This window comes from Chenopodium quinoa, unplaced genomic scaffold (genome assembly GCF_001683475.1).
Source record: "Chenopodium quinoa cultivar QQ74 unplaced genomic scaffold, ASM168347v1, whole genome shotgun sequence".
In the NCBI taxonomy this organism is placed as follows: Eukaryota; Viridiplantae; Streptophyta; class Magnoliopsida; order Caryophyllales; family Amaranthaceae; genus Chenopodium; species Chenopodium quinoa.
The window spans coordinates 4,124,527-4,152,517 of NW_018744878.1; the positions used below are offsets into that span (position 1 = coordinate 4,124,527).

At 33.9% G+C, this 27,991-nt stretch overlaps 4 protein-coding genes and 1 long non-coding RNA gene across 5 annotated transcripts; 4 read left to right on the top strand and 1 right to left on the bottom strand.

Annotated features, from left to right (window-relative positions):
• The first annotated feature begins 6,179 nt into the window (after positions 1-6,179).
• On the top strand, positions 6,180-7,626 carry LOC110705613 (MLP-like protein 28). Its single transcript, XM_021883514.1, has 2 exons — positions 6,180-6,475; positions 7,051-7,626. Exons 1-2 carry the CDS (start codon positions 6,286-6,288, stop codon positions 7,326-7,328), a joined length of 468 nt encoding a protein of 155 aa, XP_021739206.1. The 5' UTR covers positions 6,180-6,285; the 3' UTR covers positions 7,329-7,626.
• Positions 7,607-12,179, top strand: LOC110705863 (MLP-like protein 43). The gene is made up of 4 exons (XM_021883796.1): positions 7,607-7,622; positions 10,179-10,361; positions 11,210-11,296; positions 11,887-12,179. The coding sequence occupies exons 1-4, from the start codon at positions 7,607-7,609 to the stop codon at positions 12,177-12,179; spliced, it is 579 nt and encodes a 192-aa protein (XP_021739488.1).
• A 2,435-nt stretch (positions 12,180-14,614) lies between these two features.
• LOC110705865 (zinc finger MYM-type protein 1-like) lies at positions 14,615-16,927 on the bottom strand. The gene has a single exon (XM_021883797.1). The coding sequence runs from the start codon at positions 16,925-16,927 to the stop codon at positions 14,615-14,617; it is 2,313 nt and encodes a 770-aa protein (XP_021739489.1).
• Positions 16,928-18,529: 1,602 nt separating this feature from the next.
• LOC110705321 lies at positions 18,530-20,498 on the top strand. Its single transcript, XR_002508066.1, has 2 exons — positions 18,530-18,799; positions 19,855-20,498. It is a non-coding gene; the product is annotated as an uncharacterized LOC110705321 (long non-coding RNA).
• Positions 20,499-25,152: 4,654 nt separating this feature from the next.
• On the top strand, positions 25,153-26,951 carry LOC110705322 (MLP-like protein 43). Its single transcript, XM_021883155.1, has 2 exons — positions 25,153-25,383; positions 26,713-26,951. The coding sequence occupies exons 1-2, from the start codon at positions 25,222-25,224 to the stop codon at positions 26,800-26,802; spliced, it is 252 nt and encodes an 83-aa protein (XP_021738847.1). The 5' UTR covers positions 25,153-25,221; the 3' UTR covers positions 26,803-26,951.
• The last annotated feature ends 1,040 nt before the right edge of the window (positions 26,952-27,991 follow it).

The following is a 27,991-nucleotide window of genomic DNA, read 5'->3' on the forward strand; positions in this document are numbered from 1 at the left end:
TTAAATTTGGGTTTTGACGGGTTAAACGAGTTTGGTTCAATTTCAGTTCAAGCCGTGTTTGGTGCAAGTTAATTAAATTGGCTGTTGTAAACCGATAAATTGGTCGTTTAAGAGCAAATTGAATGGTTCCACACACCTAATTAGACTCCCAGAGGGTATTAGGGATCATGGTAAACATTTTGGCAATTTTTATTTACGGGCGGAAAAAAGTCAAAAAATTCCAATATTGAAGGCTAATATCCACGCTTTTGAGAAATTTAGGAGGTTTCGGGGCCCGGTGTAAAAAGTCTTGAAATTCTATGGGATACATTTCAAGGTCATATAATGCCGTTTGGAACCATATATGACCATTATTTATTGTCGTAAATGTTCGTGGAAGGCTTGAACTAATGAAATTGGTATAAGTTGTAAACCGGTAAATTGGTCGTTTAAAGACAAATTGGATGGTTCCACCCACCCAATTGGACTTCCTAAGGGTATTAGGGACCATGAAAAACATTTCGGAAATTATTTTTTTCGGGCGAAAAAATTAAAAAATTTCAAAATTGAAGGCTAATATACACGCTTTTTAAGAAATTTTGGAGGTTTCGGGACCCGTTGTAGAAAAGTATTAATATTTTAGGGGATAAATCTCGGGGTCATATAATGACGTTTGGTACCATATATAATCATCATATGTTGTCATAAATGTTCGTAGTAAACTTCAGTTAATGAAATCCGTGCAAGTTGTAAACCGATAATTAAATTGGCCATTTAAAGGCAAATTGGATGGTTCCACCAACCCAATTAGACTCCTGGAGGGTATTAGGGACCATGATAAACATTTCGGAAATTTATATTTCTGGGCAAAAAAAAGTCAAAAAATTCCAAAATTGAAGACTAATATCCATGCTTTTTGAGAAATTTTGGAGGTTTCGGGGCCCAAAGTTGAAAAGTCTTGAAATTTTAGGGGATACATCTCGGAGTCATATAATGTTGTTTGGAACCATATATGATCATTATTTGTTGCCATAAATGTTCGTGATAGGCTTGAATTAATGAAATCTATGCAAGTTATAAACCGATAAATTGGTCATTTAAAGGCAAATTGGATTGTTCCACCCACCCAATGGGACTCCCGGACGATATTAGGAACCATGGTAAACATTTCGGCAATTTTTATTTGCGGGCGAAAAAAAGTCAAAAATTTCAAAATTGAAGCCTAATATCCACACTTTTTGAGAAATTTTGGAGGATTCGGTGCCCGGTGTTGAAAAGTCTTGAAGTTCTAATGGTTACATCTCGGGGTCCTTTAATGCCATTTAGAACCATATATGATCATTATTTGTTGCCATAAATGTTCATGGTAGGCTTGAGTTAATGAAATCGGTGCAATTTATAAACTGTTAAATTGGTCGTTTAAAGGAAAATTGGATGGTACCACCCACCTAATTGGGTTCCAGGATTGTATTAGGGACCATGGTAAACATTTTGGCAATTTTTATTTATAGGCAACAAAAAGTCAAAAAATTCCACTATTTAAGGCCCGGTATCGAAATTTTAAAGGCAAATTGGATGGTTCCACCCAGCCAATTGGATTCCTGGAGAATATTAGGGACCATAGTAAACATTTTGGCAATTTTTATTTACGAGCAAAAAAAGTCAAAAAATTCCGAAAGTGAAGACTTAATATCCACGCTTTTGAGAAATTTTGGAGGTTTCGAGGCCCGTTGTTGAAAAGCCTTAATATATTAGGGGATACATCTTGTGGTCATATAATGCCTTTTGGAACCATATATGATCATTATATATTGTCATAAATGTTCGTGGTAGGCTTGAAGTAATGAAATCGGTGCAAGTATTAAATTGGCAAATTGGTCTTTTAAAGGCAAATTGGATGGTTCCACCTACCAAATTGGACTCCAGGAGGGTATTATGGACCATTGTAAACATTTCGGCCATTTTTATTTAAGGGCGAAAAAAAGTCAAAAAATTCAAAAATTAAAGGCGAATATCTACGCTTTTTGAGAAATATGTAGTGTTTGGGGGTCCTGTGTCTAAAAGTATTGAAATTGTAGGGAATACATCTCGGGGTTATTTAATGTCGTTTGGAACCATATATTATCATTATTTGTAGTCATAAATGTTCGTGGTAGGCTTGAGTTAATGAAATCGGTGCAAGTTGTAAACCGGTAAATTGGTTGTTTAAAGGCAAATTGGATGGTTCCACCCACCCAATTGGTAGGGGTGTCTGTTCGGTTTTCGGTTTGGATTTAGTCCAAATCCGACCCAATCCGAAATAAAATTCGGTTTTCAATTTTCCGATACGATCCGATCCGAATTTCTCTCTTGATCCAATCCGATCCAATCCGAATTAAAATTCGGTTATTTGGATCCGATCCGAAAATCCAAATTATAATACATTATTTTTTTAGCGCCTAACACAATTATAAAAACAAAGCTGTACTATAAATAAAATTCTTCAAAATCATGATTAAAATAAATAGTTCAACGTCAAGTCATTAATTAATTAATACAAAGTCTCTCTAATTTATTTTATGTAGTAGTAAGTATTTGAGCTAAAATTCAAAATATACAGAAATCCATATTTATACAAGCTTAATTTTACAATTCGGTTTTCGGTTTGGATTGGATCCAATTAGGGTCAATCCGATCCAATCTGAAAATCCGAATTTCCAAAAAATCTCAATCCGATCCGATTTAAAGTTCGGATCCGATTCGAATTGATAATTCGGTTTGGATTGGATTGGATTTTAGTTTTTATCCGAATTATGGACACCCCTACCAATTGGAATCCCGGAAGGTATTAGGGACCGTGGTAAACATTTCAACAATTTTTATTTCAGTGCGAAAAAAAGTCAAAAAAATTCAAAAATTGAAGGCTAATATCCATGTTTTTTTTTATAAATTTCGATGGTTTTGTGGCCCGGTGTTGAAAAGAAATGAGATTTTAGGGGATACATCTCGGTGTCATATAATGTTGTTTGGAACCATAAATGATCACTATATGTTGTCATAAATGTTCATGGTAGGCTTGAGTTAATGAAATCGGTGCAAGTTGTAAACCGATAAATTGGTTGTTTAAAGGCAAATTGGATGGTTCCTCCCACCCAATTGGACTACCGGAGGGTATTAAGGATCATGGTAAAAATTTTGGCAATTTTTATTCCCTGGTAAAAAAAAGTCAAAAAATTCCAAAATTGAAGGCTAATATCCACGCTTTTTGAGAAATTTTGGAGGTTTCAAGGCCAGTTGTAGAAAAGGTTTGAGATTTTATAAGATACATCTCAGGGTCATATAATGTTGTTTGAAACCATATATGATCATTAGATGTTGTCAAAAATGTTCGTGGTAGGCTTGAATTGATGAAATCGGTGCAAGTTGTAAATCGGTAAATTGGCAGTTTACAAACAAATTTAATGGTTTCAGCCACCCAATTGGACTCCCTAAGGGTATTATAGACCATGGTAAATATGTCGGCACTTTTTATTTCTAGACAATAAAAAAATAAAAAATTCTAAAATTGAAGGTTAATATCCACGCTTTTTGAGAATTTTGGAGGTTTCGGGGCCCGGTGTCGAAAAGCCTTTATATTTTAGGGGATAAATCCCGGGGTCATATAATACCATTTGGAACCATATATATCATTATATGTTGTCATAAATGTTTGTGGTAGACTTGAGTTAATGAAATCGGCGCAAGTTGTAAACCGGTAAATTGGCTGTTGAAAGGTAAATTGGATGGTTCCACCTACCCAATTGGACTCCGAGAGGGCATTAGAAACCATGGTAAACATTTAGGCAATTTTTATTTCCGGGTGATAAAAGTAAAAAAAATTCAAAAATTGAAGGCTATATCCATGCTTTTGAGATTTTTTTAGTCTTCGGGACCCGGTGTCAAAAGGCATTGAGATTTTATTGGATACATCTCGAGGTCACATAATGCTGTCTAGATCCATATATGATATGATCATTATATGTTATCATAAATGTTCGTGGTAAGCTTGAGTTAATGAAATCGGTGCAAGTTGTAAACTGGTAAATTGGTCGTTTAAAGGAAAATTGGATGGTTCCACCTAACCACATCCAATTGGACTCCTGGAGGGTATTAAGGACCATGGTAAACATTTCGGCAATTTTTATTTTCGGGTGAAAAATAGTCAAAAAGTTCCGAAATTGAAGGCTTAATATCCACGCTTTTTGAGAAATTTTTGAGGTTTCGGGTAAAGCTTTCAATTCGGGTAAACGAGTCGGGTTTGGGTTGGTAAGAGTTGGTCGGGTAAACTCGGGACGGTTCAATTAAGATTAATTCTATAACTTATGCGGGTCGGGTTTGGGTTGGGTCATACTTGAGTCGAGTCATGTTGGGTCATACTTCTTATCGGGTTTGGGTCAGGTTTAGGTCGGGTTAATAACAGGTCGGGTGAACAATATATCGGGTTTTCACGGGTTAGGGTAATTCTCGGGTTCGAATCGGGTTGGGTTCAAGTCAATAATTTGCGGGTTAGAATCAGGTTGGGTCATTCTCGGGTTTGAGTCGGGTTCGGTTAAAGTCAATAATTTGCGGGTTATAATCAGGTCGGGTCATTTTCAAGTCAGGTTATTCTCGGTTTCAAGTCGAGTTCAATTCAAGTCAATAATTTGCGGGTTATAATCAAGTTGGGTCATTTCCAAGTCGGGTCATTCTCGTAGTCAAGTCAGGTTCTATTCAAGTCAATAATTTGCAGGTTACAATTAGGTCGGGTTATTTCCAACAAGTCAGGTCATATTCGGGTTCAACTAATTATAAATAGATAATTATCATTTTTATCAAGCTAATTATTTCCTTTTTGACTATAATTTATATGGCAATATACTAGGGAACTATAGTTTATAATTTAGGTAGGAAGATAATTATCTCCTTTTACCATACAACAAATATATACTATATTTAACTCTTATTTTTGAGGATGATGCTCCTTTCTTTTGCTGGCCTAGACCGATTTGGTCTCTCAAGACAAAATGCTTTGATCAACAATAATAAGGTGGTCTAAATTGCATTTAAGGTGATTTGAAATCGGGTCAGAAACAATTTAGGTTGAATTTAAGTCGAGTGAATAACAAGTCGTGTTTATTGCGGTCAGGTTAGTAACAGATCCGGTTGAATTTCTGGGTCGGGTTAGTAATAGGTCTTGTAAAATTTGGGTCGGGTCAATAACATGTCGGGTTGAGTTTGGGTCAGGTCAATAACAAGTCGGGTTGATTTCGGGACGGGTTTATAGCAGGTTGGGTTAAATTCGAATCGGGTTAGGAACAGGTCAGGATGAATTCAGGTCAGGTTAGTAACAAGTCGGGTTAAATTCGGGTTTTGACGGGTTAAAACGGGTTTGGGTCAATTTCGGTTCAAGTCAAGTTCGGTTTAGGTCAATAACTTACAGGTTATATTTGTGTCGGGTCATCTCCAGGTCAGTTCATGTTCGGGTTTGGATCTCACATACTCGGGTCAACTCGGGTCTATGATTGGTTTCAGGTCGGGTTTGGGTCACCATTTTTTCGGGTTCAGATGGGTCGGTTCATAATCGGGTTTGAGTCGGTATTTCGAGTTGGGTGAATTTTTGACAGCTCTACACACAATACCTGAATCAGTAGATAGATCCGCTTTTATTTATTTCTTATCAAACCCCTTTTACACATACAAGTGGAAGTAGGGCCTCCAACCATTAAGTAGACCTAATTTTTTTCTCAATACCATCACTTGATGCGGCCAAGCATCCCTTGATTTATTTGTTTAATTTCAATGTAATAATATATATAGATACAAAAAATATATTGCGTAATAAGTTGGTATTTTAATTTGAAACCTCACTAATAAAACAGGATTCCGCATTGTTATAATATTTTTTTTTTTTTGACAAAAACATTGATATAATTTTATTAAATGTATAGAGTTGCAAATTGAAACAACTTGCATAAAGGAAGGAAACAAATTGATCGACCACTACTCTATATATTCCTTATATGTCCATTCCCAACATGGCAATAATAAAGACTTTCTCAAATAAAAAATAGGGAATCGAACAAGTTGGAGTGGTTCATAGTGATACAATATTCTAGAGAGTGCATCTCTTATCCTAATTTGAGCCCCCCAACATATCTATTTGTTAGAGATATCGGAAAATATACATATATTTTCCGCTATCTCTAACACTATTTAAACCTCGACACATAACATATTTCATTCATAAGTTGGTTAAAGAAAGAGAAAAAAAAAAGGCATATTTAGATCAAGAGATAGAAAGAGGAAAAAATGGCTCAACTTCAAAAGGCTGAAGGTCAAGTTGAGCTCAAATGTGATGCTGATAAGTTTTTTGAAATTTGGGGTCAGAATCCGTCCCTTGTATCTAACATGTGCCCTATTAAATTTCCAAAAGTTGAGCTTAATGAGGGGGAGTGTTGGGATAGAGTTGGTTCCGTCATCACTTGGAGCTATGTCATTGGTAAGAACATTTTACACTTATTGTGATAATATTTAAGATATGTTAAGTTCAAATTATTTGAGTAAAACTTTTCTTACGAGTACAATTTTTTTACAAAAATTATCAGATTGAATCAAATCATTACTGAGTACTTATTTGTATATGTTAACTTATTGCTAAATACCTTTATTTGTGTGGTAAAAAAAAAAAAAAAAAAAAACAATTATGAATATGACCATGTCATAATTATTATTCTACAAATTTTTGATCAGGGGTTACTTTTAGAGTGTTACTTATTTGGTATTGGGGTTTAGTTTGGGGTTACTTGTATGGGTTACTTACAAGTAACTCATACAAGTAACCCCAAAATACAAGTAACACCTACAAGTAACTCATACAAGTAACCCCAAAATACAAGTAACACCTACAAGTAACTCATACAAGTAACCTAAAATACAAGTAACACCTACAAGTAACTTCTTTTAAAACCAGTAACACCCTATATATAACCCCTACTGCACTAAAAAACTTCTGTTATTATTATTATGACGCGAATAAATAATGATGCACAATAATTTCTAACAATGCCTCAACAGATGAAATCGGGGAACATGCATTTGTCAAGACCAGAGTTGAAGAATGTGACAAAGAAAACAAGCTTGTAAGCTACAACTATCTTGGTGGACATATTGTGGAGCAGTACTACAAGACATTAAAGTCGAGGATTCAAGCAATTCCAAAGGATGAAGGTTGCACTGTAAAGTGGACTCTTGAGTATGAGAAGATGAATGAGAATGCACCTGAAGCAGATCTTTACACCGATTATCTTCTTGGCACTGCTAAAGATATCGATGCTTGTCTTTGCAATGTTTGATCAATAATGGCATGCCATTTATCTTGTCATGAATGCTAGCTAGATCGATCTCATGGTTATACATGCATGTGTTTTGCATGATTTACTACTACCTTAAATTATCTACTAGTACTATTACTACAAATTAAATGTTGCAGCTAATAGTGTTTATTTTGGCTGTAACTTTTAAAATATTAAGGGTTATGCATATGTCACATGCATGGATAATGTATGTTTTGGTAGCTTTATAAATAAAGAAACTCTCTCTTAAGTGTTAAAACATTGATTATACATATAAGATGGAAGTTTTGTCTTGTAAGGAAGCATGCATAGAATGTGGTTGTTTCTGCATAGGTCCTTTGAATGTAGAAAAAAAAAATGAAATCAAGTCATTAAAGTTACTCCCTCCGTGTTTTTTTAAGTGTTACAGTTTGACCGGTACATAATTTTAGGCAATTTAATGACTTAAATAAAATAAGAGGTAAGTGGGGTAGTTGAAGTATTAAAAAATTGTAAAAGAAAGATAGTGGTGTTAATAGTTTATTGAAAAGTAATGAATGTGAGAGGAGAATTATAATAAAAAAAAGTAGTAGTAGGTTTGGATGGGGACCATGAGATGAGAGAAATATAATATTTTAATGTATTTTTGCCAAAATGAGAAGTGTAACACTTATTAAAACACGGCCAAATTTGGTAAATGTAACACTTAAAAAAACAAGGAGTACATAAATTAAAAATGATGAAAAAATACAAGGGCTACGAACGTAATTTGTTCCAATACATGCCCTCAAAAAAGATAGTAGAAGGCTTGTGACCTAGCCTGAATTAGGGTCAATAAGTTGGTCTAACTTGTACATTGATCCTAACTAATTGTTCTTCCGTGTTTTCCTTATAATTCGTTGAATCATTTTGATATTCATGTTTAGCAATATATGTAATTTCACCTTTTATACCTTTAATTATTATTAAATATTGCTGTCAAAAAAAAATTATTATTAAATAAAGGGAAAGTTGGTATTAATAGCAAGAACTTTTAACAAGGTGCACGTAATAGCATGAACTTTGACTAATAGCAGTAATTATACCAACTTTGTCGTTGGGTGCACAAAATATCATAAATAAAACCCAACACCAAAAATTTTGTTGAAGAAGCGGTAAATTAAATACTTCAACTTTTTGCAAATTTTGACCTCATGGTATTTAGTCCTAAAACTTTAAATTGACCCAAGACCTTAACCGAGACATTTTATAGCACGAATACTGATTTTTTTGGTAAGTTTATGCTAAATTTGATCTCAAAATTGAGCCCTACGGACTATTATGACCCCCAAAACCTTGTCTGATCGATCATTCTTCCGGCATGCAAATCAAGGCACACAGACCAAGATGATTTTGATAAAAAAAAATATTAAAGATATATTATCATCAAAAAAATCTATGGTGTAGAGTTTCATTTATGATATTTTGTGCATACGAAAAAGTTTATGTTGTTTTAGCTACTAGTCCAAGTTCATGCTGCTACGTGCAACTTGTTGAAAATTTAAGTTGTTGAGGCCAATTTTGCTTTACTAAATTACATTGCATAAATAAGACTTGGGTTTAGCTCTTTTAATTTCAAAATGTAGACCTTTATCTCCAAACTATTTGTTTCTAAAAAATAAAGAATAACGAAGAATTAAAAAAAAAAAAAATCCTAGCTTCTGCTTTCTCTCTTCTCTATCCAAAACTCTAGCCTCCATTGTCCGAATGGACTTCCATCCGATTTCACCGGCGAAAAGCTCCAATTTTATTTTTCTTTACGTTTTTTTTTTGTTTTCTATGTTGTACTAATGTCTCCCTTGAAAGAAAGAGTTTATCTCCTTCGAAAGATAAGGTTTTTTCGATCTCGTTTGAAATACAAGGTTTTATTTGCGCTTAATTTGGTCTCTTGCTGTGCCGGGCTACGATTGATTATTGCTCGGTTTCGGGTTACGAAATGAGCACAATAATTTTCTTTCTCACAAATTTGTGAAGCAGTATTTGATCTACTCAAAAAGTTGTATGATACAAATAATCAAGAATGTGTTGAATTGTTATATCTATATATTTGGATTTTTAGCCCTTCCTAGTTAATTCTTGTTTGATTTTGTTAAATTTATTTTCATTATCATTGATTTTCAATTGTAGATGTCATATGACTTTAATTGATGAAATATAATGTCCTTTAGGATTTTTATTCAAATAAATAAATAAATAAATAATAAAATAAAGCAAAAATCTCAAATAAATAACAATGCAAATAATTCAAAGGTTTTATTCCAAGATTCCAACACCAAGAATATGATCTAGTTATATATATATATATATATATATATATATATATATATATATATATATATATATATATATATATATATATATATATATATATATATATATATATATATATATATATATATATATATATATATAAGTGCATCAGATTGATGCCTTCCTCATTATTAAATCAGAATTTCTCCTTTTAAAGAAATAATGGAAAATGAATCTTCAATAAATTTAAAGGAGTGGTTCAGTTCAAAGTGAAGAAATATTTAAAATTAAGTGCATTAGTGTATGTTATGTACTTATGTGGTCTAAAAGCAAGCAAAACCCTAACCCTTTCTCATTATTAAATCAGAATTTCTCCTTTTAAAAAAATAATGGAGAATGAGTCTTCAATAAATTTAAAGGAGTGGTTCAATTCAAAGTGAAGAAATATTGACCTTGATATTTTGATCAATGAGGGAAATTCATATCTATTTTCTACTTATAAAAGGCACCCTTGCTCTTGCATACCCTCCGACAATCGATCAAAGTTAAAGCCTAAATTTCTCAATAATATTAATTAGTAAGGTTTAAGAGAAGAAGAAGTGGCTCAACTTGAAAGGATTGAAAGCCAAGTTGAGCTCAAATGTCACGCCGACAAGTTCTTTGATGTTTGGGCTAGCAAAGCACACCTTATTTCAAAAATAACCCCTAACAAAGTTGCCAAAGTTGAGCTTGTTGAGGGGGATTGGGATAAGGTTGGTGCTGTATGTAATTGGACTTATAAGTAAGTACTTCTTATTAAGTATTATTTTGATCTTAACACGTACTTGCTTTGTGCCGTTGTTTTTAATAGGGGTGAGCATGCATAACCATATACGTACTTGATCACAATTTTAGGAACCAAACTCGTAACCAGTTGGAACCGATTCCTGAAATTCAAAATGACCTAAAATTTTAGAACTAAACTACCTTGGAAGGCCCCGTTCACTTCACTTTATTTTTGCTGAACTGAAATTATTTTTACTGAAACAAAACTATATTTGTTGAACTTAAATTATTTTTACTGAACTGAACTTATGCTTCTAGCCCTTTCTTTTTGTTAGGATTTATGTAAGGGATTCTTATTTCACTAATTAATTAAAGGAAAAATACACTTTAATAATCCCAACTATGGGCGATTTATACCTACAATAATCCCAACTATTGATTATTCTACAATAATCCTAACTATTAGGTCAGTTTTCCTCTAGCAGTCCCAAACCGGTCAACAAAAGTCAACAACCTATTATTGTAGGTTGTTTGACACGTGTCAGCGTGTAAGTGGTTTCAAAAAAAAATTTAAAAAAACAAAAAAAAAGAAACTAAAAAAAAAAAAATCTGGCAGCCACCCCTAACCAACACCTCCACCTCCTGCCGCCCAACCACCACCTCCACCTCCGCCGCCCAACCCTAAAACACCACCTTCTCCATCCACCCAAGTCGAAAACGGCTCCCACGACCAGCCGCACCCCCGAAACCGGCCAAAACACCAAGCCCTTGCCCGTGAAACCACCATTAGCCCCAAATCGCAGCGTGGGTATTCTTGGGTATTTGTGGGTGTTCGTGGGTATTCGAAGGTGTTCGTGAGAATTCAGTGGTTGTTCGTCGGTGTTTGTGGGTGTTAGTCGGTGTTTGTGGGTGTTCGTCAGCGTGGGTGTTTGTGGGTGTTCGTTAACGGAGGAGAGAGAAAAAGGCACGAGAAGGAGAGAGATCGAAGGGAGTTTCGTGGTGGTTGAGAACAGCAGCGTGGGGCTGCGCTGCTGCAATTGGTCGGAGGGGGTAGGTGAACGGTCGAGGCGGCGGGGCCGCGTTGTTGGGCGAAGAAAAAGCATGAGCCACCATGGCCTAGGGTTTCATGGTGGGACGGTGTAAGGTGGTTGAAGGGAGGAGGGGGGTGGCTGGGATGACTTTTGATTTTTTTTTTCTTTTTATTTTATTTTTTTATATTAAGCCAATCATGTGTTGACATGTGGCGTTTAAAAAAAAAAGAGTTTACCCTCTTAGCAGGTAACCGGTTTTTGGGACTGCTGGAGGAAAACTCACCTAATAGTTAGGATTATTGTAGAATAATCAATAGTTGGGATTATTGTAGGTAAATTGCCCATAGTTGGGATTATTAAAGTGTATTTTTTCTTAATTAAAAACATCTAACAATTAACATTTTTTCAAAAATACATTAAGTTACGAATTTTGATGGTATTTATCGATTGAAAAATCTTAACAATCTTAATAATTTATGAATTTGCCATTGTAGACAATAACGGTGAGACCACATTAAGTTCAGCCAAGACAAGAGTTGAGAAGCTGGATTTTGAGAACAGGTCGTTGAGGTACAGTATTGTTGACGGACAAATCCTACAAACCTACAAGACCTTCACGACCAACATACAAGTAACTCCGAAGGCCGAGGCCGAGGCCGAGGGCTGCATTATGAAGTTAAGCTATGAATATGAGAAGCTGAATGAAGGTGCTCCTGAACCAATTATGCACAAGGATTTAGCATTTGACATTGCAAAAGATATCGATGCTCATCTTTGCAGCGCTTGATGATGATGAATTGATGATACGCAATGTTTTCATGCTTATTATGTATGGTGCATTTATGCATACATATTACTTGATGGGGCTGATTACAAGATTATAAGCTACAATTAGCCACCTTACAATAAATAAACGTCATGTTATATTGTAAAACTTTCAATTTTTAAGTGTGTATCAGGCTATCAACTAGTGTGTGATCAAAGCTATTTATTATAAGAAAACTAGCGTGTGATCCGAGCTATTGCCCGTATTGTTAGTTTGTACTACTTGTTTAGTTTGCTAATCATGAAAGTGTTTTCTTTTCGTATTTTGATAATTATCTTGAAATTTTATGACTTGATCGAAAAAAGATTTGTATTAGGAGAGCCATATTAATATTTGATATATTAGGGAGTAAATTAAAGATATTCAACAACTATTGACTATTTAACAGATAAATTTTTCATCAAATAAAAAACAATACAAGTACATAGTTTTACAAACTTCAAAATTAAAGTTGTTTAATAATGAAATACATAATAAATAGTACAATTAGATATTAATTATCTTATCCAAGTTAAATATAATTTTATTGGATAGAAATCAATCAATCAATCAATAACTATATACTAAAAGACACACCAGCAATGACACCCACCAGCAATGACACGTGTTATCTCCTGGTGTGTCTTTTAGTTTTGATTTTTTATTTTTTTTTGGTTAAAATTTATTTAATGTAAATTTTTAGTAAGGTAAATAAAGATGGGCTAAAACGTAAATTGCCTTAATTGTACTGTACTAAATCAATATAGCAAGAGTTTATTTTATAATAATGTGACATATATTGGAACTTTAACAACAGTGCAATAGCAAGAGACCTAACCTAGTGCATAATATATAGCTAAGATGGTACTTAATATTGTATTAATGTATTTCATTATTGAAATGTAAGGTAACTTAAATTTTAATTCAAAATCATGCCTTGATGCATCTTCGTTAGCATAATGGAACACAGTACTGTACCATGCATCTAATTGATTTGTGTGTGTGTGTGTGGTGGGGGGGGGGGGGGGATTTGTCTAATGGAAAATTGAGTTTTTTTAAAAGCAAATGTTCAATGTCCATGCCCATGCCATTTTTTTCAATTAATAATTTAAATATAGTTGCTCCAAGGTTTTGAATACATGTGATTTATGGAATGAAAAATGAAGATATAAAATTAATCTCCCATTTTTACATTAATGTTCAGTGGTTTTGATAAAAAAATAATAATGTCTTGTAGTTATAACTGTGTAATTATTTATGCCTCCACGGCATCTACACAAAAAGAAAGTATTTTATACTCCGTACTTTTTATTTATCTTACTTACTCCTTCCACTAATGAATTTATGATAAAAAAAAAAACAATTATTTCATATTATGCAATTACTTATTAATTACATCATAACTTCAAAATTTCTCATATACAAAAAATCATACCGAAAATAACAAGCTAGGGTATTACGTTGCCCTGGATACACACTAGGATTCAAATGAAATAAGATTTGATAATTAGATTATGTAGTTATTACCTTGAAATGAGAAAGAAGAGTTCAATGTAAGTAAAAAAAAAAAGGAAAATTTCACATTTGCTACCAGCAAAAGGACCCTACTTCACATTTGCTACCCCTTTAATTTTTTATTTTATATTACTACCACCCAAACACACTAACTGTTATAATCACTACCACTTGACTTACACCGTTAGTATTTCCGTTACCACCACCCAACCACCGTCCAGCCACCACTCCTTCCCACCCACCAGCTGCCAATCCGCCGCAACCACCACTCACCGTCCAGCCCAGCCACCAAGCCCCTCGAAACCCACCTCAATCTCAGCCCCTCTCCCCTCCAAAAAAAGAAAAAAAAAAAGAAAACCTAAACTACCCAGCCACCACCCCCGCGCCACCACCCCTTTCCCCCCTAACTCATCGCACCCCTCCCCGAAACCACCACCCGCGTCGCACCACCAGCCTCAACCCACCTGAACCCTCCCCCTCCCTTTCCCGCAACCGCGTCGCCCCCAAAAACCACTAAAACTAAAACCCTCGTCCCAAAAAAAGGCCAAGAATCTGGCCTTAAAAGGCCAAAATCGGGGAGGGGTGTCGTTATGGACCCATTTAACGGAAAATCTAACGGATTCCGTTAAGTGGTAGTGATTATGAAAGTTAGTGTGTTTCGGTGGTAGTAAAATAAAATAAAATTTTAAAGGGGTAGCAAATGTGAAGCAGTGGCGGAGCCAGGATTTTCAACTTGGGGGGACAAAATGCTTAACTTACGAAAAGCTTAACAAAAAAAAAAACAAAAAAAAAACTCACACACAAATTGGTTAATACTTAATATTAAAATTTCAAAATACAAATATATACTTAGTCATACAATTCAAAATGATGAAAAAAATTACATAAACATTACATTAAAATTACAAGTTCATTCTTCGAGTCTTCATACTTTGAAATCGATCAATAATCTTTTCGTCGGAAACTCGTAAGAAGACATCCTTCTCAATAAAAGTGACCAAACAATCATTCATAAGTTGATCACCCATGCTATTTCGCAACTTGTTTTTGACACATGTCATTGCAGAAAACACTCTTTCAACACTTGCCGTGGCAACGGGAAGAATCAACATCAACTTGATAAGCAAATGAATAAGAGGAAAAGTCTTATGCTTATTGGTTTTAACAAGCATCATAGAAAGAGAATTAAGGTCATTTAAACCTTGAAATCTTTCATCATTTAGCATATTCTCCATGAATACATCAAGTTGATATTCAAGAGCCATCAAATCAAAGCTTGAAAATTCTTCGGGATAAAAAGAGGCAAGTTTAAGTACCTTATCTTTATCAAAGGATGAGAAGTTATCTTTAGGACTTAAACAAGCCATACATAATAGTAACTCCATATTCCTCTCATTAAATCGTTCATCAAGTTCTTGAAGATGCAAATCAATTAGTCTTAAGAAAATTCCAACCCGAAAATGATGTTCATTTGTTGCTTCTTCAACAAAACGTCTTGATCTTCCATGAGGAACATAAAGAGAATCCATAGTGGGAATAACAACACCATGTTTAGTGCAAAATGAAGTTACCTTGTTTAAGAGAGTATCCCATCCTCGCTCCCTCATTTTTTGCAACACCGTTTTTGTATAAGTGACAAGTTCCATGGCATTTACAATATCTTGCTCCTTTCTTTGCAAAGCAACACACAAATCATTAGTGTATCCAAAAATAGTCAACATCAAGTGAGCAACAAAAATAAAGTCAAATGACTCTAATTGTCCTAAAACAATTTGAGCTTTGAACTTATCTTCCGATGCACCATGCTTCCCAATTTGTACAAGCACCTTAATAATTGTAGGAAATAAGAGGATGGCATTTAAAAGTGACTTGTAATGAGAACTCCAACGAGTATCCCCGGGCCTACTCAAACCAAGTTCTTGATTTAAACCCGATCCACTCACAATATCCCCAACATCCAAGGCTCGAGCAACTTCTTGAGCTTGATCTTGACGAATCATTTCTCTTCTCTTGCAAGAAACTCCAACCACATTCAACAAATTTCCAAGTATCTCGAAAAGCCAACCACAACTATCATTCTTTTTAGCAACGGCAACTAATGTTAGTTGAAGTTGATGAGCAAAACAATGTATATAGTAGGCACTTGGAGTATCATTCATAATCAAAGTCTTAAGGCCATTTATTTCACCCTTCATGTTGCTAGCTCCATCATACCCTTGCCCTCTTATCATAGATGGGCTCAATGAATGTTCAACAAGTAAAGACATGATTGCATCTTTAAGAGTTAAAGCGGTAGTATTAGCAACATGAACAATGCCTAAAAATCGCTCCATTACATGTCCACTATCTCTATCAACAAAACGCAAAACAAGAGCTAGTTGTTCTTTTTGGGACACATCACTTGACTCATCGGCCAATATAGCAAAGTAATCATCACCAACTTCTTCTATTATGCACCTAGTTGTTTCTTTGGCACAACAGTTAATAATGTCCTTTTGAATAGGAGGGGAAGTCATTTGACAATTTTTAGGTGCATTTTCAAGAGTATGTATCCTTACTTCCTCAACCTTTTCTCCTAACCACTTCAAAAGCTCAAGGAAATTACCCCTATTATATGACTCCCCACTTTCATCATGTCCACGAAATGCCAAACCTTGCCCCAAAAGAAATCTTAAACAAGATAAAGATGCTTTCAAGCGGATAAAATATTCACTTTTAATCACATCACTTGCATTGTCAATCACATTCAAGATTGATTTCTTTTTTTCATCTCTTAAATTCACATATTTCTCATAAGCAAGATTATGAGCACTTTTAATTCCACCAACATGCTTCTCAAATCTTTCCGGTTTATTCCATGCCCTAAACCCTCCATCAACAAATGCATCACCCCCCGGTTTAATACCAACTTCATTCTTGAACAAGTAACATACAAAACAAAATGCAGCATCTTTTTCAATACTATATTCAAGCCAATCCCATTTGTTGAACCAATGAACACTAAAGCGACGCAAACCAGACACTTGTCTTGTAGGGAAGTCATGAGTTTTTGGTTGGCAAGGTTTTTTAAGAATATAACCCCTCCTAACAGCATTTCGTTCATTTGCGGGGTAATCCATAATGTTTATTCTTTTTCCCGGATCATGAGGAAGAAGTTCAACATCATACACCAAATCTTCCTCTAATGGTACATTACTATTACTTGAACCACCCATTTCCATACTATTTTCTTGACTTTGAGGGGAGCTAAATGAAGGTGAGTTATTGGACTCATTTTCATTAGACTCATTTTCATTGAGTTTCGTTCTTTTAAACAAGAATTGTCGAAGATCGGGTTGTTTAGTTGCCTTTGATTTGTTTGAATTTGGTGAATCGTTTGACATTTCCTAATTAAATCGAAAATTATATATCAATTTCCACAAGACCACAATCCACATCATTACATAATAACAAAACCTAAGAGGCTAAGATTTTAAATTTCTAATTCAACTACACATTTCAATAATTTACAACCAAAAACTCTAACAGGGGAAACAACCAAAAACTCTAACAGGGGAAACAACCAAAAACTCTAACAGGGGAAACAATCAAACAAATATAAATCAATAATCATTTATCAATTCAAATTATTCAATAATCAATACCCACAAGGCCACAAATGACAAATTCACAATAAAAATATAAACAATTAAACATTTAAACAAGTAATAAAAATATGAAATTCAGAATTTCAGATTTACTGTAAATTTAAACAATTAAACATTTAAACAACAAAACAAGTAATCAATTATTCAATTAATCATACATTCATTGATTCATACCTCCATTGAAATGCATATGACGAACACTCGAACAGACGAAGTGTCGAAGTCACGCTGTCACGAAGACACGAAGTCACGATTCACGAAGGACGAAGGCTCAAGGGCTGAAGGGCGGCTGTTGAACCTCGTCACTGCTGCGAACTGCCGGCGAACGGTGGACGGCGTCACGGCGAGCCGGCTAGGCGATTGACGAACAGTCGAACAGACGAAGTCACGAACACACGAAGTCACGAAGGACGAAGGCTCAAGGGCGGCTGTTGAACCTCGTCACTGCTGCGAAGTGCGAACTGCCGGCGAACGGACGAAGACTGCCGGCGAACGGACGAAGGCGAGGGCGAATCGAAGAGAGAGAAATTGAAAATTGAAAAACTTAGGGTTTGGCTTTGGCTGGCTGGAAAATGTCGCAACGCAACAGGATTGTAAATCTGTAATTGCATTTTTTTTTTTTTTTTTTTTTTAAATTTTTTTTTTTTTAATTTTTTTTTTTTGAAAATGGGGGGACAAGTGTCCCCACTCGTCCCCTTCTAGCTCCGCCCCTGATGTGAAGTAGGGTCCTAAAAAAATTGAGGAAGTATGTTTTTCTTGTACTGATTATTGGTATAGTAAAAAAGTGTATACAGCTTTACACAAACCTAACAAAAAGTTTGATTACCCCTCATATTCATTTTATGGCCATTCCCTTCATCATATAATATATATATATTTTATTATTTTTTACATGATAAAATACGGAAGGTGTCCCTCCTATCACATGAGAGTGGGTGAGGATCAAACCCAAGTCACTTTTAGGGGAGATGAAGGGACAAATCGTCCCTCCACTCCTTGATCTTCCTTAACCATACAATATAGGATCTTCTTTTTGAAGTAATAAAGGGGAATCAAACAAGTTAAAGGAGTGGTTCATAGTGATACAACATTCTAGAGAGAGTGCATCTCTTATCTTAATTTGAGCCCTTAACACTTCTATTTAAACCTCAAAACATAACATATTTCATAAGTCAGTTAAAGAATAAAAAAACATATTTAGATCAAGAGTAATTCTATTTTTAATAGAGAAAGACATTAGAGAGAGAAAAAATGCCTCAGCTTCAAAGGGTTGAAGGCCAAACAGAGCTCAAATGTGATGCAAACAAGTTTTTTGAATTTGGGTTCACAAACCATTCCTTGTACCTAAGGTGTGCCCCAACAAATTTCAAAAAGTTGAGCTAAGTGAGGGAGAGTGTTGGGATAGAGTTGGTGCTGTCATAACATGGTATTATGTTATTGGTAAGAACGTAGATCTTACAATTAGGCTATGTTTAGTTCACCTTACTTTTACTTATTTGGTTATATTTTAAATTACTATTTGACCTAATTAGATCTGAACTTATTATTTCTAATATTTTTATACTTAATTTTTCTGATGATGTGATCTAAATTTATTTTATCTAACTGATCGATTTCTTTTCATTCTTATATGATTTTATTGTAGTTACTATTTGACTTATCAAACTTTGATTTAACTAAGGTGGCTAGCGCTGTCGAAGCTAGTCATATTGAGGAGGTTTTTTTAATCTGGTGTTGTGTTATAAATTTATTTGTTAATAGCATTCACGAGGAAAAAAATATGCAAACAAATATTTTTAGGAGTATAGCTGTCAACACAATATATTTTAGGGTAACCAATTAACACTAATGAGGACAAATAGATAAATAAACATTTTAGGGACATAATCGTCTCAACACTTTTCACAAAAGCGTGATTATAATTTCATGCGTAAATAAACATTTTTAGGGGCATCATCGTCTCTACACTATTCATAAGAGTTTACTCATACTTTATAAAAAAATATTTTTAGGACATAATCGTCTCAACACTATTTATAAGATTTTACTCATACTTGTCTCAACACTATTTATAATAAACTATTTTTAGGGCATAATCGTCTCAACACTATAAATATAAAAGTAGGGATATGTACGCTAATTAATCAGGAATAATATATAACACTATGGAGTTGTATGTATTAAATAAGGTGAACTAAATATAACCTTACTGCTATTTAATTTATGAACTTATTTTTTCTCACATAAGATCTGAAATAAATATAATAATAACGTCCTTCAACTAGGTGAACTAAACATAGCCTTATTGCCGCATAGCTTACCGCAATAGTATTTAGGATTTGTTATGTTAAACTTATTTGAGCAAATAAGTAGTACAAGACTACAAGTATTTGCTTACAAGTACTAAAATTAGCATATCAAATCAAATCATTATAGAGTATTTCTTGCTTGTTTTTGTCTACATAATAATCTCTAAATATGCCTCCGATCCACAGATGAAGTCGGGGAACAAGCAATCGTCACGACGAAAATTGAAGAGCTTAACGACGAAAAGAGGTGTGTAAGGTACAGCCACCTTGGAGGACAAATATTAGAGAAGTACTGCAAAGAGACATTAATGTCAAATATTCAAGCAATTCCAAAGGATGAGGGTTGTACTGTAACTTGGAGCTTTGACTATGAGAAGGTGAACGAGAATGTTCCTGAACCTGATATTTACGCCAACTATCTTCTTGGCGTTGCTAAAGATATTGGTGCTTCTCTTTGCAATGCTTGATCAATGGCATATATATCAACGCATATTTATCTTGACGTAATGAACGCACATCATTTCGGTGTTGTTCATTACGTACTATATATATGTTAAGTCATCCGTTACTCGAACTTAAGATACTAACTCCGTTACATATTATTTGTAACAATTAGACATTTTTCCTCTCTAGTTTATGTCAAATTGTTGCAAATAATATGTAGCGGAGGTAGTATCTATTATTACTACAAAAATGTTGATAATGGTGTTTATTGCTATTGTTGGCTGTATGCTATTTAATATATAAGGTTCATACTGTTATAAATATCGCATGCATGTATGTGTGAGGAGCTTTATTTAAATAAATAAACTCTCCATCTTTTATTGTAAGTGTTTTAAATTGGCTTAACAAATATGGAGTGCGGAGTTCTTCTTATGTTCATGTTCATGGGTTGGTACTTAATGTAGTTGGACTGCCAGCCGTATACAAAAAATGCATTATTTTAAAAAGGACTTCTTGTCAAAAACTATTTAATAAAACCCAGAAACTACATAATAAAAAAAAATGTTGTTATAAACTACCTAGTAAAAGGTAAATACTGTAATAAAAACTATCTAAGAAAAGGTAAAATGTTGTAAAATATTACTTATAACGGATTTCCACCGTTGATCGACCTCAAAACAATCTCGAAACCATTACTTTTATTCCCAAAACTAACACAACTTGCTTGAAATAACCTCCATCACACCTAAATCACCTTTCAACCCCAAAACCGGCCACCACCTCTAACCACTAAAACCACCATCCCGAACCACTAATCTACCTCACCAACTCAGTATATCCTCCAACCACGCACCCCAAAAATAATCATATACCACCTTAATAACCAACCCTCACGGTGGTTTCGGGTACGTTTTAAGGTGGATCAACTTTGTAAAATTAAGTCAACAATAGAAATTCAATCAAAAGTAGTATCTTACAACATTTTTTTTATTAATAGGTTGTTTCTCACAACATTTTATCTTTTTATCATAATCCTATATGATACTCGGTAAAAAACACTCCTGTGTGAGGGGGAGTGTGGGTGGGGAATGCCCTGGCCCCGGGGTCTTGATTGGTTACATATGAAAGAGTTATAAAGTAATAAATATATTCTAGAAGGTATTGTCATTAATGTGTACTTTTATTCACGTTTAAAACATTTGTGAATCTAAATCTTTGTAATTGGATGGGTAATTTAATTTCAAGGTAAGGTTTCATTGACATTTCACAGATAAATGATGAACCTTTACAGTCAATATTGACCATCAAGATTTTATTTTATTTTATTTTTTTACAGGACCATCAAGTTAATTAAAAAGACTATAAAAAAAATTTGTCACACCCCGACCCCAAATCAAAGTGGGGTCTATTGTCCCAAAATGCGCATGACCAAGGGTCAATGACTGTCCTCACAAACTAACACAAGCTTTTTGGCGCATTTTGTCCCCACTCATTAATACCTACGGAAAACTTTTGAGGAAGACACCCATCCTAAGACTACTCCTAGCGAAGTACATTTAACTAAGAAGTATCTTAGCATATGAGCTCTCTAAAAAAATAGATGTATCTTATTAGTATAAGTATTATATTAAGTTCCATTTAAAGCAATAATCGTGAGGAGTAATACATACATCACCTCCCCACCCCCACCCCCAACTTGAGAATGACATCCCTCTTGTTGCGCCTAGAATCTTAGGGACCTAAGTATTACGCCTAATGGTCTCTAGGTAGCCAATTTTCGCTAGGCGTTTGTCATAGGATTATCCAACGCGCGCTCACAGGGCTACCCGATACCATTTAATTTGTAACATCTCGCTCCAAATTAGGGTGGGACCTATTGTCACAAAATGCGCATCAATGACAAACAACTGCCCTCACAAACCAACACAAGTTCTTTCGGAGCATTTTGTCCTCACTCACGTACGCTACCATCAAAATACGTCTTAGGAGGTCATCCATCCTAAGATTACTCCTAGCCAAGCACGCTTAACTAAGAATTATCTTAGCATATGAGCTCCCTAAAAGAAAGATGCATCTTGTTGGTTTGCGTAGTATATTTAGTTTCTTTTAAAGCAATATAATCATAAGGGGTATATATTACATACTTGCTCTTTCATGGTTTTCGTCTTTTTTACTATATAATAAATAAATCACCAACTCACAATGTTATACTCCCTCCGTTTTTAATACTTGTTCCACTTTCCTTTTCCGGCCGTTTTTAAATACTTGCTCCATTTCCTTTTTTGGAAACCTTTTACAATATTTAAATCATTGATCACACTTGGTGGACCCAACATAATACTCTCTCTCCTCCTATTCTTCCACTACTTTTGTTTTTTACAATTTTTTATTTTCCCAACTACCCCACTACCTCTATATTTTATTACTTTTTTCAATTTCTCCTAAAACTCCGCGCATGGAGAAATGGAGCAAGTATTTAAAAACAGAGGGAGTTTTAATATTACTCTCCTAAAATTTCACGCATCAGATCATCAAGTGATGCATTTAAAAAAACGGAGGTAGTATATCATTTGCTGAAGGGAGCAATATTCTCTTGGCATATATTATAGCATAACTAAGACTTGAATTTAGGGTTTAGCTCATCTCATGATGTAGACCTTAACCTCCAAATCATTTGTTTCTGAAAAAAATAAAAATAAAAAGCAAAGTTTTCAAATAATAATTCATCATACACTATTGATGCCTTTCTACTAGGGCAAACAAATATCAGATGCAGGGAGTCATATTGATGATATTATAGCCCCATCACGAGCACTTGGAGTCTTGGATGTACTGCATGATTTAGCGCAGCTCTTTACATAATAAAGTTATTCCCTTTTACAATAATGTAGATTTTTGCCCAAGTCTTTTTTTTTTATTTCTAACTATATTTTTAAATAACATGTATCAAATAATTTAAAGTTTTTATTATTCCAACACCTACAACATGATCAAGTTGGTCTATGGTCTTGCTTAATTATTAGGAAATTTTGACAATTACCATCTTCTGTTATGTCCATTTTAGCAATTACCACCTTCTATTTTTCTTTTTGAAAATTACCACCTTCTATTTTCAAAAACATCAAAAGTTACCACCTTCTTGCCTCTCAACTATCACGTGACATCATTTTGGGCTCATTCTTTCCTTTTCCTCCCTATTTCTCTCCCATTTCTCTTCCATAACTCGATTCTTACCTTCTCATTCACTTATTTTCCCCCAAAAATTCAGAAACTTTTCAATTCACTCCTCCAAATCAAAATTGACGGAAAATTATTGGTGGTTTGGGGGAAAAATAGTGAAAGGGGAGATGAGAATCCAAATAGGAATGAGAAATGTGAGGGAAATAGGGAGGGAAGGGAAAGAAATGTCCCAAAATGACGTCACGTGCTAGTTGGGGGGCAAGAAGGTGGTAACTTTTGATGTTTTTGAAGATAGAAGGTGGTAATTTTCGAAAAAAAAAAGAAGGTGGTAATTACTAAAATGGACATAACAGAAGGTAGTAATTGTCAAAATTTCCTAATTATTATATCCGTGCATTAACGAACGTATATAGCCAATGTAGGGTCTAAGAGCAGACATCTATCTTCTTGATAATGCAGAATTTTTCTTTCCAAGAAATAATGGAGAATGAATTTACAATTTGATCAAAAGGAGTGGTTCAAAGTAATGGAATATTGACCGACCTCTTAGCTTTTTTGTACTCCCTCCCTCCCTAAATCACATTCCTCTTTCTAGCATTTAGTCCTCACATAATAATAGAGAGAAAGAGAAATGTAATTTAGGGACGGAGGGAATATTATATAAGGCACCCTTGCTCTTCCTTACCATTCATCGATCGATCAATAACGTACTCGACCTTGAGATATTAGAAATTTGTTCACTAAGAGTCTAGTAGTAGTGTTCTAAGGGAAGAAATGGCTCAGATTCGAAGTGTTGAAGGCCAAGTTGAGCTCAAGTGTCATCCAGACAAATTCTTTGATGTTTGGGCTAGCAATGCTCACCTTATTTCCAAAAGAAGCCCTAACAAAATTGCCAAAGTTGAGCTGGTTGATGGGGAGTGGAATAAGGTTGGTGTTGTCATTAACTGACATGAAAAAAAGTGAAAGGGGGGGATGAGAATGGAGTTAGGAATGAGAAATGTGAGGGAAATAGGGAGGAAATGGAAAGAATGAGCCCAAAATAACGTCATGTGGTAGTTGAGAGGCAAGAAGGTGATAATTTTTGATGTTTTTGAAAATAGAATGTGGTAATTTTCAAAAAAAAATAGAATTTGGTAATTGCTAAAATGGACATAACAGAAGGTGGTAATTGTCAAAATTTTCTAATTGTTAGCATTATACTTCGTACATAGCATGAGTAAAACTTGTATTTAGGATCTAGCTCTTTTAATTTCAAAATGTAGACCTTTACCTCCAAATCATTTGTTTCTAAAAAATCAAAAACAAAAACAAAAATCTAAAATAAATAAAATTGCATACATCAAATCAAAGAATTCCAATGTTCTATTCCAAGTTTCCAACCCCAAGAATATGATCCAGTTGCTCTTTGGTCCTGCTTAGATATTATATATGTGCATAAGTGTTGAGCCCATGAGAAAATCCACACGTAAGTGGTGTGTTGTCCCACATTGAAGAGTGTCGAAAGTGTTGGGAACTTAGGAAGTGTATCCCATATTGAAGAAATAAGAAAGTTGTGTCCACTGTATAAGGCTAATTAAGGGGTTACTCCCCCTCATTGTCATATGGTTTTGAGGTGGAACCTCCTAAGTCGTGTAAAGTGGACAGTTATGACGGGTGTGGCCTAGACCCATTTATCGATAAGTGTATATTATATGGTTTAAACGCAAGCACGACTATTGATGCCCTTCTCAATAATGGAGAATATATGAATCTTCAATAACTTTAAAGGAGTGGTTCAATTCAAAGTGATGGAATATTAACCTTGATATTCTTATTAAAAAGGGAAATTCATTCTACTTATATAAGGCACCCTTGCTCTTGCATAACCTCCGACGACACTTAAAATTTCTGAATAATATTAATTATTAGTGGGGTTCAAGAGAGGAAGAAATGGCTCAACTTCAAAGGATTGAAAGCCAAATTGAACTCAAATGTCACGCCGACAAGTTCTTTGAAGTTTGGGCTAGCAAAGCACACCTTATTTCAAAAATAACCCCTAACAAAGTTGCCAAAGTTGAGCTTGTTGAGGGGGAGTGGGATAAGGTTGGTGCTGTATGTAATTGGACTTATCTCATAAGTATTAATTAGTACTTTAATCTTAACACATCGTATTTGCTTATTGTCATTGTTTTTAGATAGGGGTGAGCATAACTAGGTGTCTATGTACGTATTCGATCACAGTTTTTGAGAATCAAACTCAAAACCAGTTGGAACCGATTCCTGAAATTCAAAATGACCAAAAAATTTAGAACTAGACAACCTTGGAAAGCTAGAACCGCCTAGTATTAGTTTCAATTTTGGGCACCCAGTCATATACTACCTCCGGTCCAAATAACTCGCAACTTTGGAATATTTTATATCTCACAAATAGTACCCCAAAGTTGCGAGTAATTTGGACCGGAGGTAGTAAGTATATTTTTGCAAAAATAAAAAAAAATAAAATAAAAAATCAATTTAAACCTTGATTTTATATATATATTAGGTGTCTATTTAAGATGTTTTTTATTTCACTTATTAAATACATTATATATATATATATATATATATATATGTAGGGAAAGACTCTCGTGAGAATTTTTCTTATGTGAGAACACTCTTTATGTTCTAAATTTTTACTCGCATGTTCTAAATTTTAAATCTGATGTTCTAAACTTTTCCTTAGGTATTCTAAATTAAATCAAATGTTCTAATTTAGTACTTACATGTTCTAAACCATAAATTAGTTAAGTTCGATGTCATAAATTTTAAATAACTTGTTCCAAAATTTTAACTTGTATGTTCTAAATTTTAAAACGTGTGTTTTAAGATTTTTAATTATATGTTCCAGATTTTAAATTGTATGTTCTATTTTTTTACTCGTATGTTCTAAATTATTTACTCACACTTTCTATATTCTATACCAATTTGTTCTAAATTTTTATTCACATGTTCATAATCTTAAGTCATATGTCTAAATTTTACTCATATGTTTAAAATTTCATAAAGCAAATTTTATAAATTTTTAATCTCTTGTTCTAATTCTTAAATCAGATGTTCTAAACATATTACTCACACAAATGTTCTAAATTATTACTCATATGTTCAAAATTTTAATTTGAGTCACATGTTCTAAATTTTAACTCGCATGTTCTAAATTTTTATTCACATGTTCTAAATTTTAAATCAGTTCTCATATAAGTATGAATTCTCACATATGACCTATTCTCACCGGATCCCTCCCCTATATATATATATATATATATATATATATATATATATATATATATATATATATATATATATATATATATATATATATATATTTATGAATTTTGATGGTATATACATATTGATTGAAAAATCTTAACAATTTTAATACTTTATATGAATTTGCCATTTTAGATAATAACGGTGAGGCCACTTAATTTCGGCAAAGACAAGAGTGGAGGTGCTGGATTAAGAGAACAAATCGTTGAGGTACAGAGTTGTTGATGGACATATCCTGCAAAGCTACTACAAGAGCTTCACGACCAGCGTACAAGTAACACCAAAGGACGAGGCCGAAGGCAAGGGCTGTATTATGAAGTTTAGCTTTGAATATGAGAAGCTGAATGAAGGTGTTCCTGAACCAAATATGCATATCGATTTAACATTCGATATTGCAAAAGAAATCGATGCTCATCTTTGCAGCGCTTGATGATATATAAGCCATTATGCATGCATGCTTCCGTGCTTTTGCATGGTCTAGCTGCCTTACTAGAAATAAATGGGCAAGCCATGCTATATTTGGCTAAGTTAAGTGAAAATTCTATGTACTATTGCTTCTATATTATTGTTGTTGTATTTCATTGGAATGTAACGTTACGTTGATTTTAATTCTAAGGTTATTTCATCAATCAAAAAAGCTACTTTTAGTTACATTTTTTTTTCTCTTACTTCATTTAATAATAATTAACACAATTGAATTTGAGACACATGCTAATGCATGAGTTTGATCATCTTTAAATATGATTTACCTTAATAATAAAATTATTAAAAAAAAACTCAATATAATCAAACTTCACATTAATATGTGATTAAGAACATTTTACATGTACTGACAGATTTTCATATATTACTCAAAAGATACAGCTAATGTTAGTATATGAATAGTAAAAAAATGGTCAAATAGACTAAAAATGGGAGTATTAATTATTCCACCCAACAATAAAAGAAATTAAAGGACTTTTTGTGAGAAACTACCAAATAAAATCTAAATTTTTTGAAAAACTAGTTAATAAAAAAATATTGTAAAAAAACTACCTAATAAAAGGTAAAATGTTGTAAGATACTAACTTTGATCAAATTTCAGTCGTTGACTTAATTTGACGATGTTTATCCACCTTAAAACACCCCCAAAACCACCGTGATAGTTGGTTTTCAAGGTGGTAAAGTTATTTTCGGGGTGGTTGGAGGATATTTCGAGTTGGTGAGGGTAGATTATAATTAGTGCTTCGGGATGATGGTTTTGGGATTGACAGGTTGAGGCAATTTTAAACAAGTTGTGTTAGTTTTGGGAATGCGCGCAGTAGTTTCGAGAGTGTTTTGAGATCGATCAATGGTGGAAATCCAATATAGGTAGTATTTTACAACGTTTTATCTTTTCTTAGGTAGTTTTTTTTTTACAACATTTATTTTCACC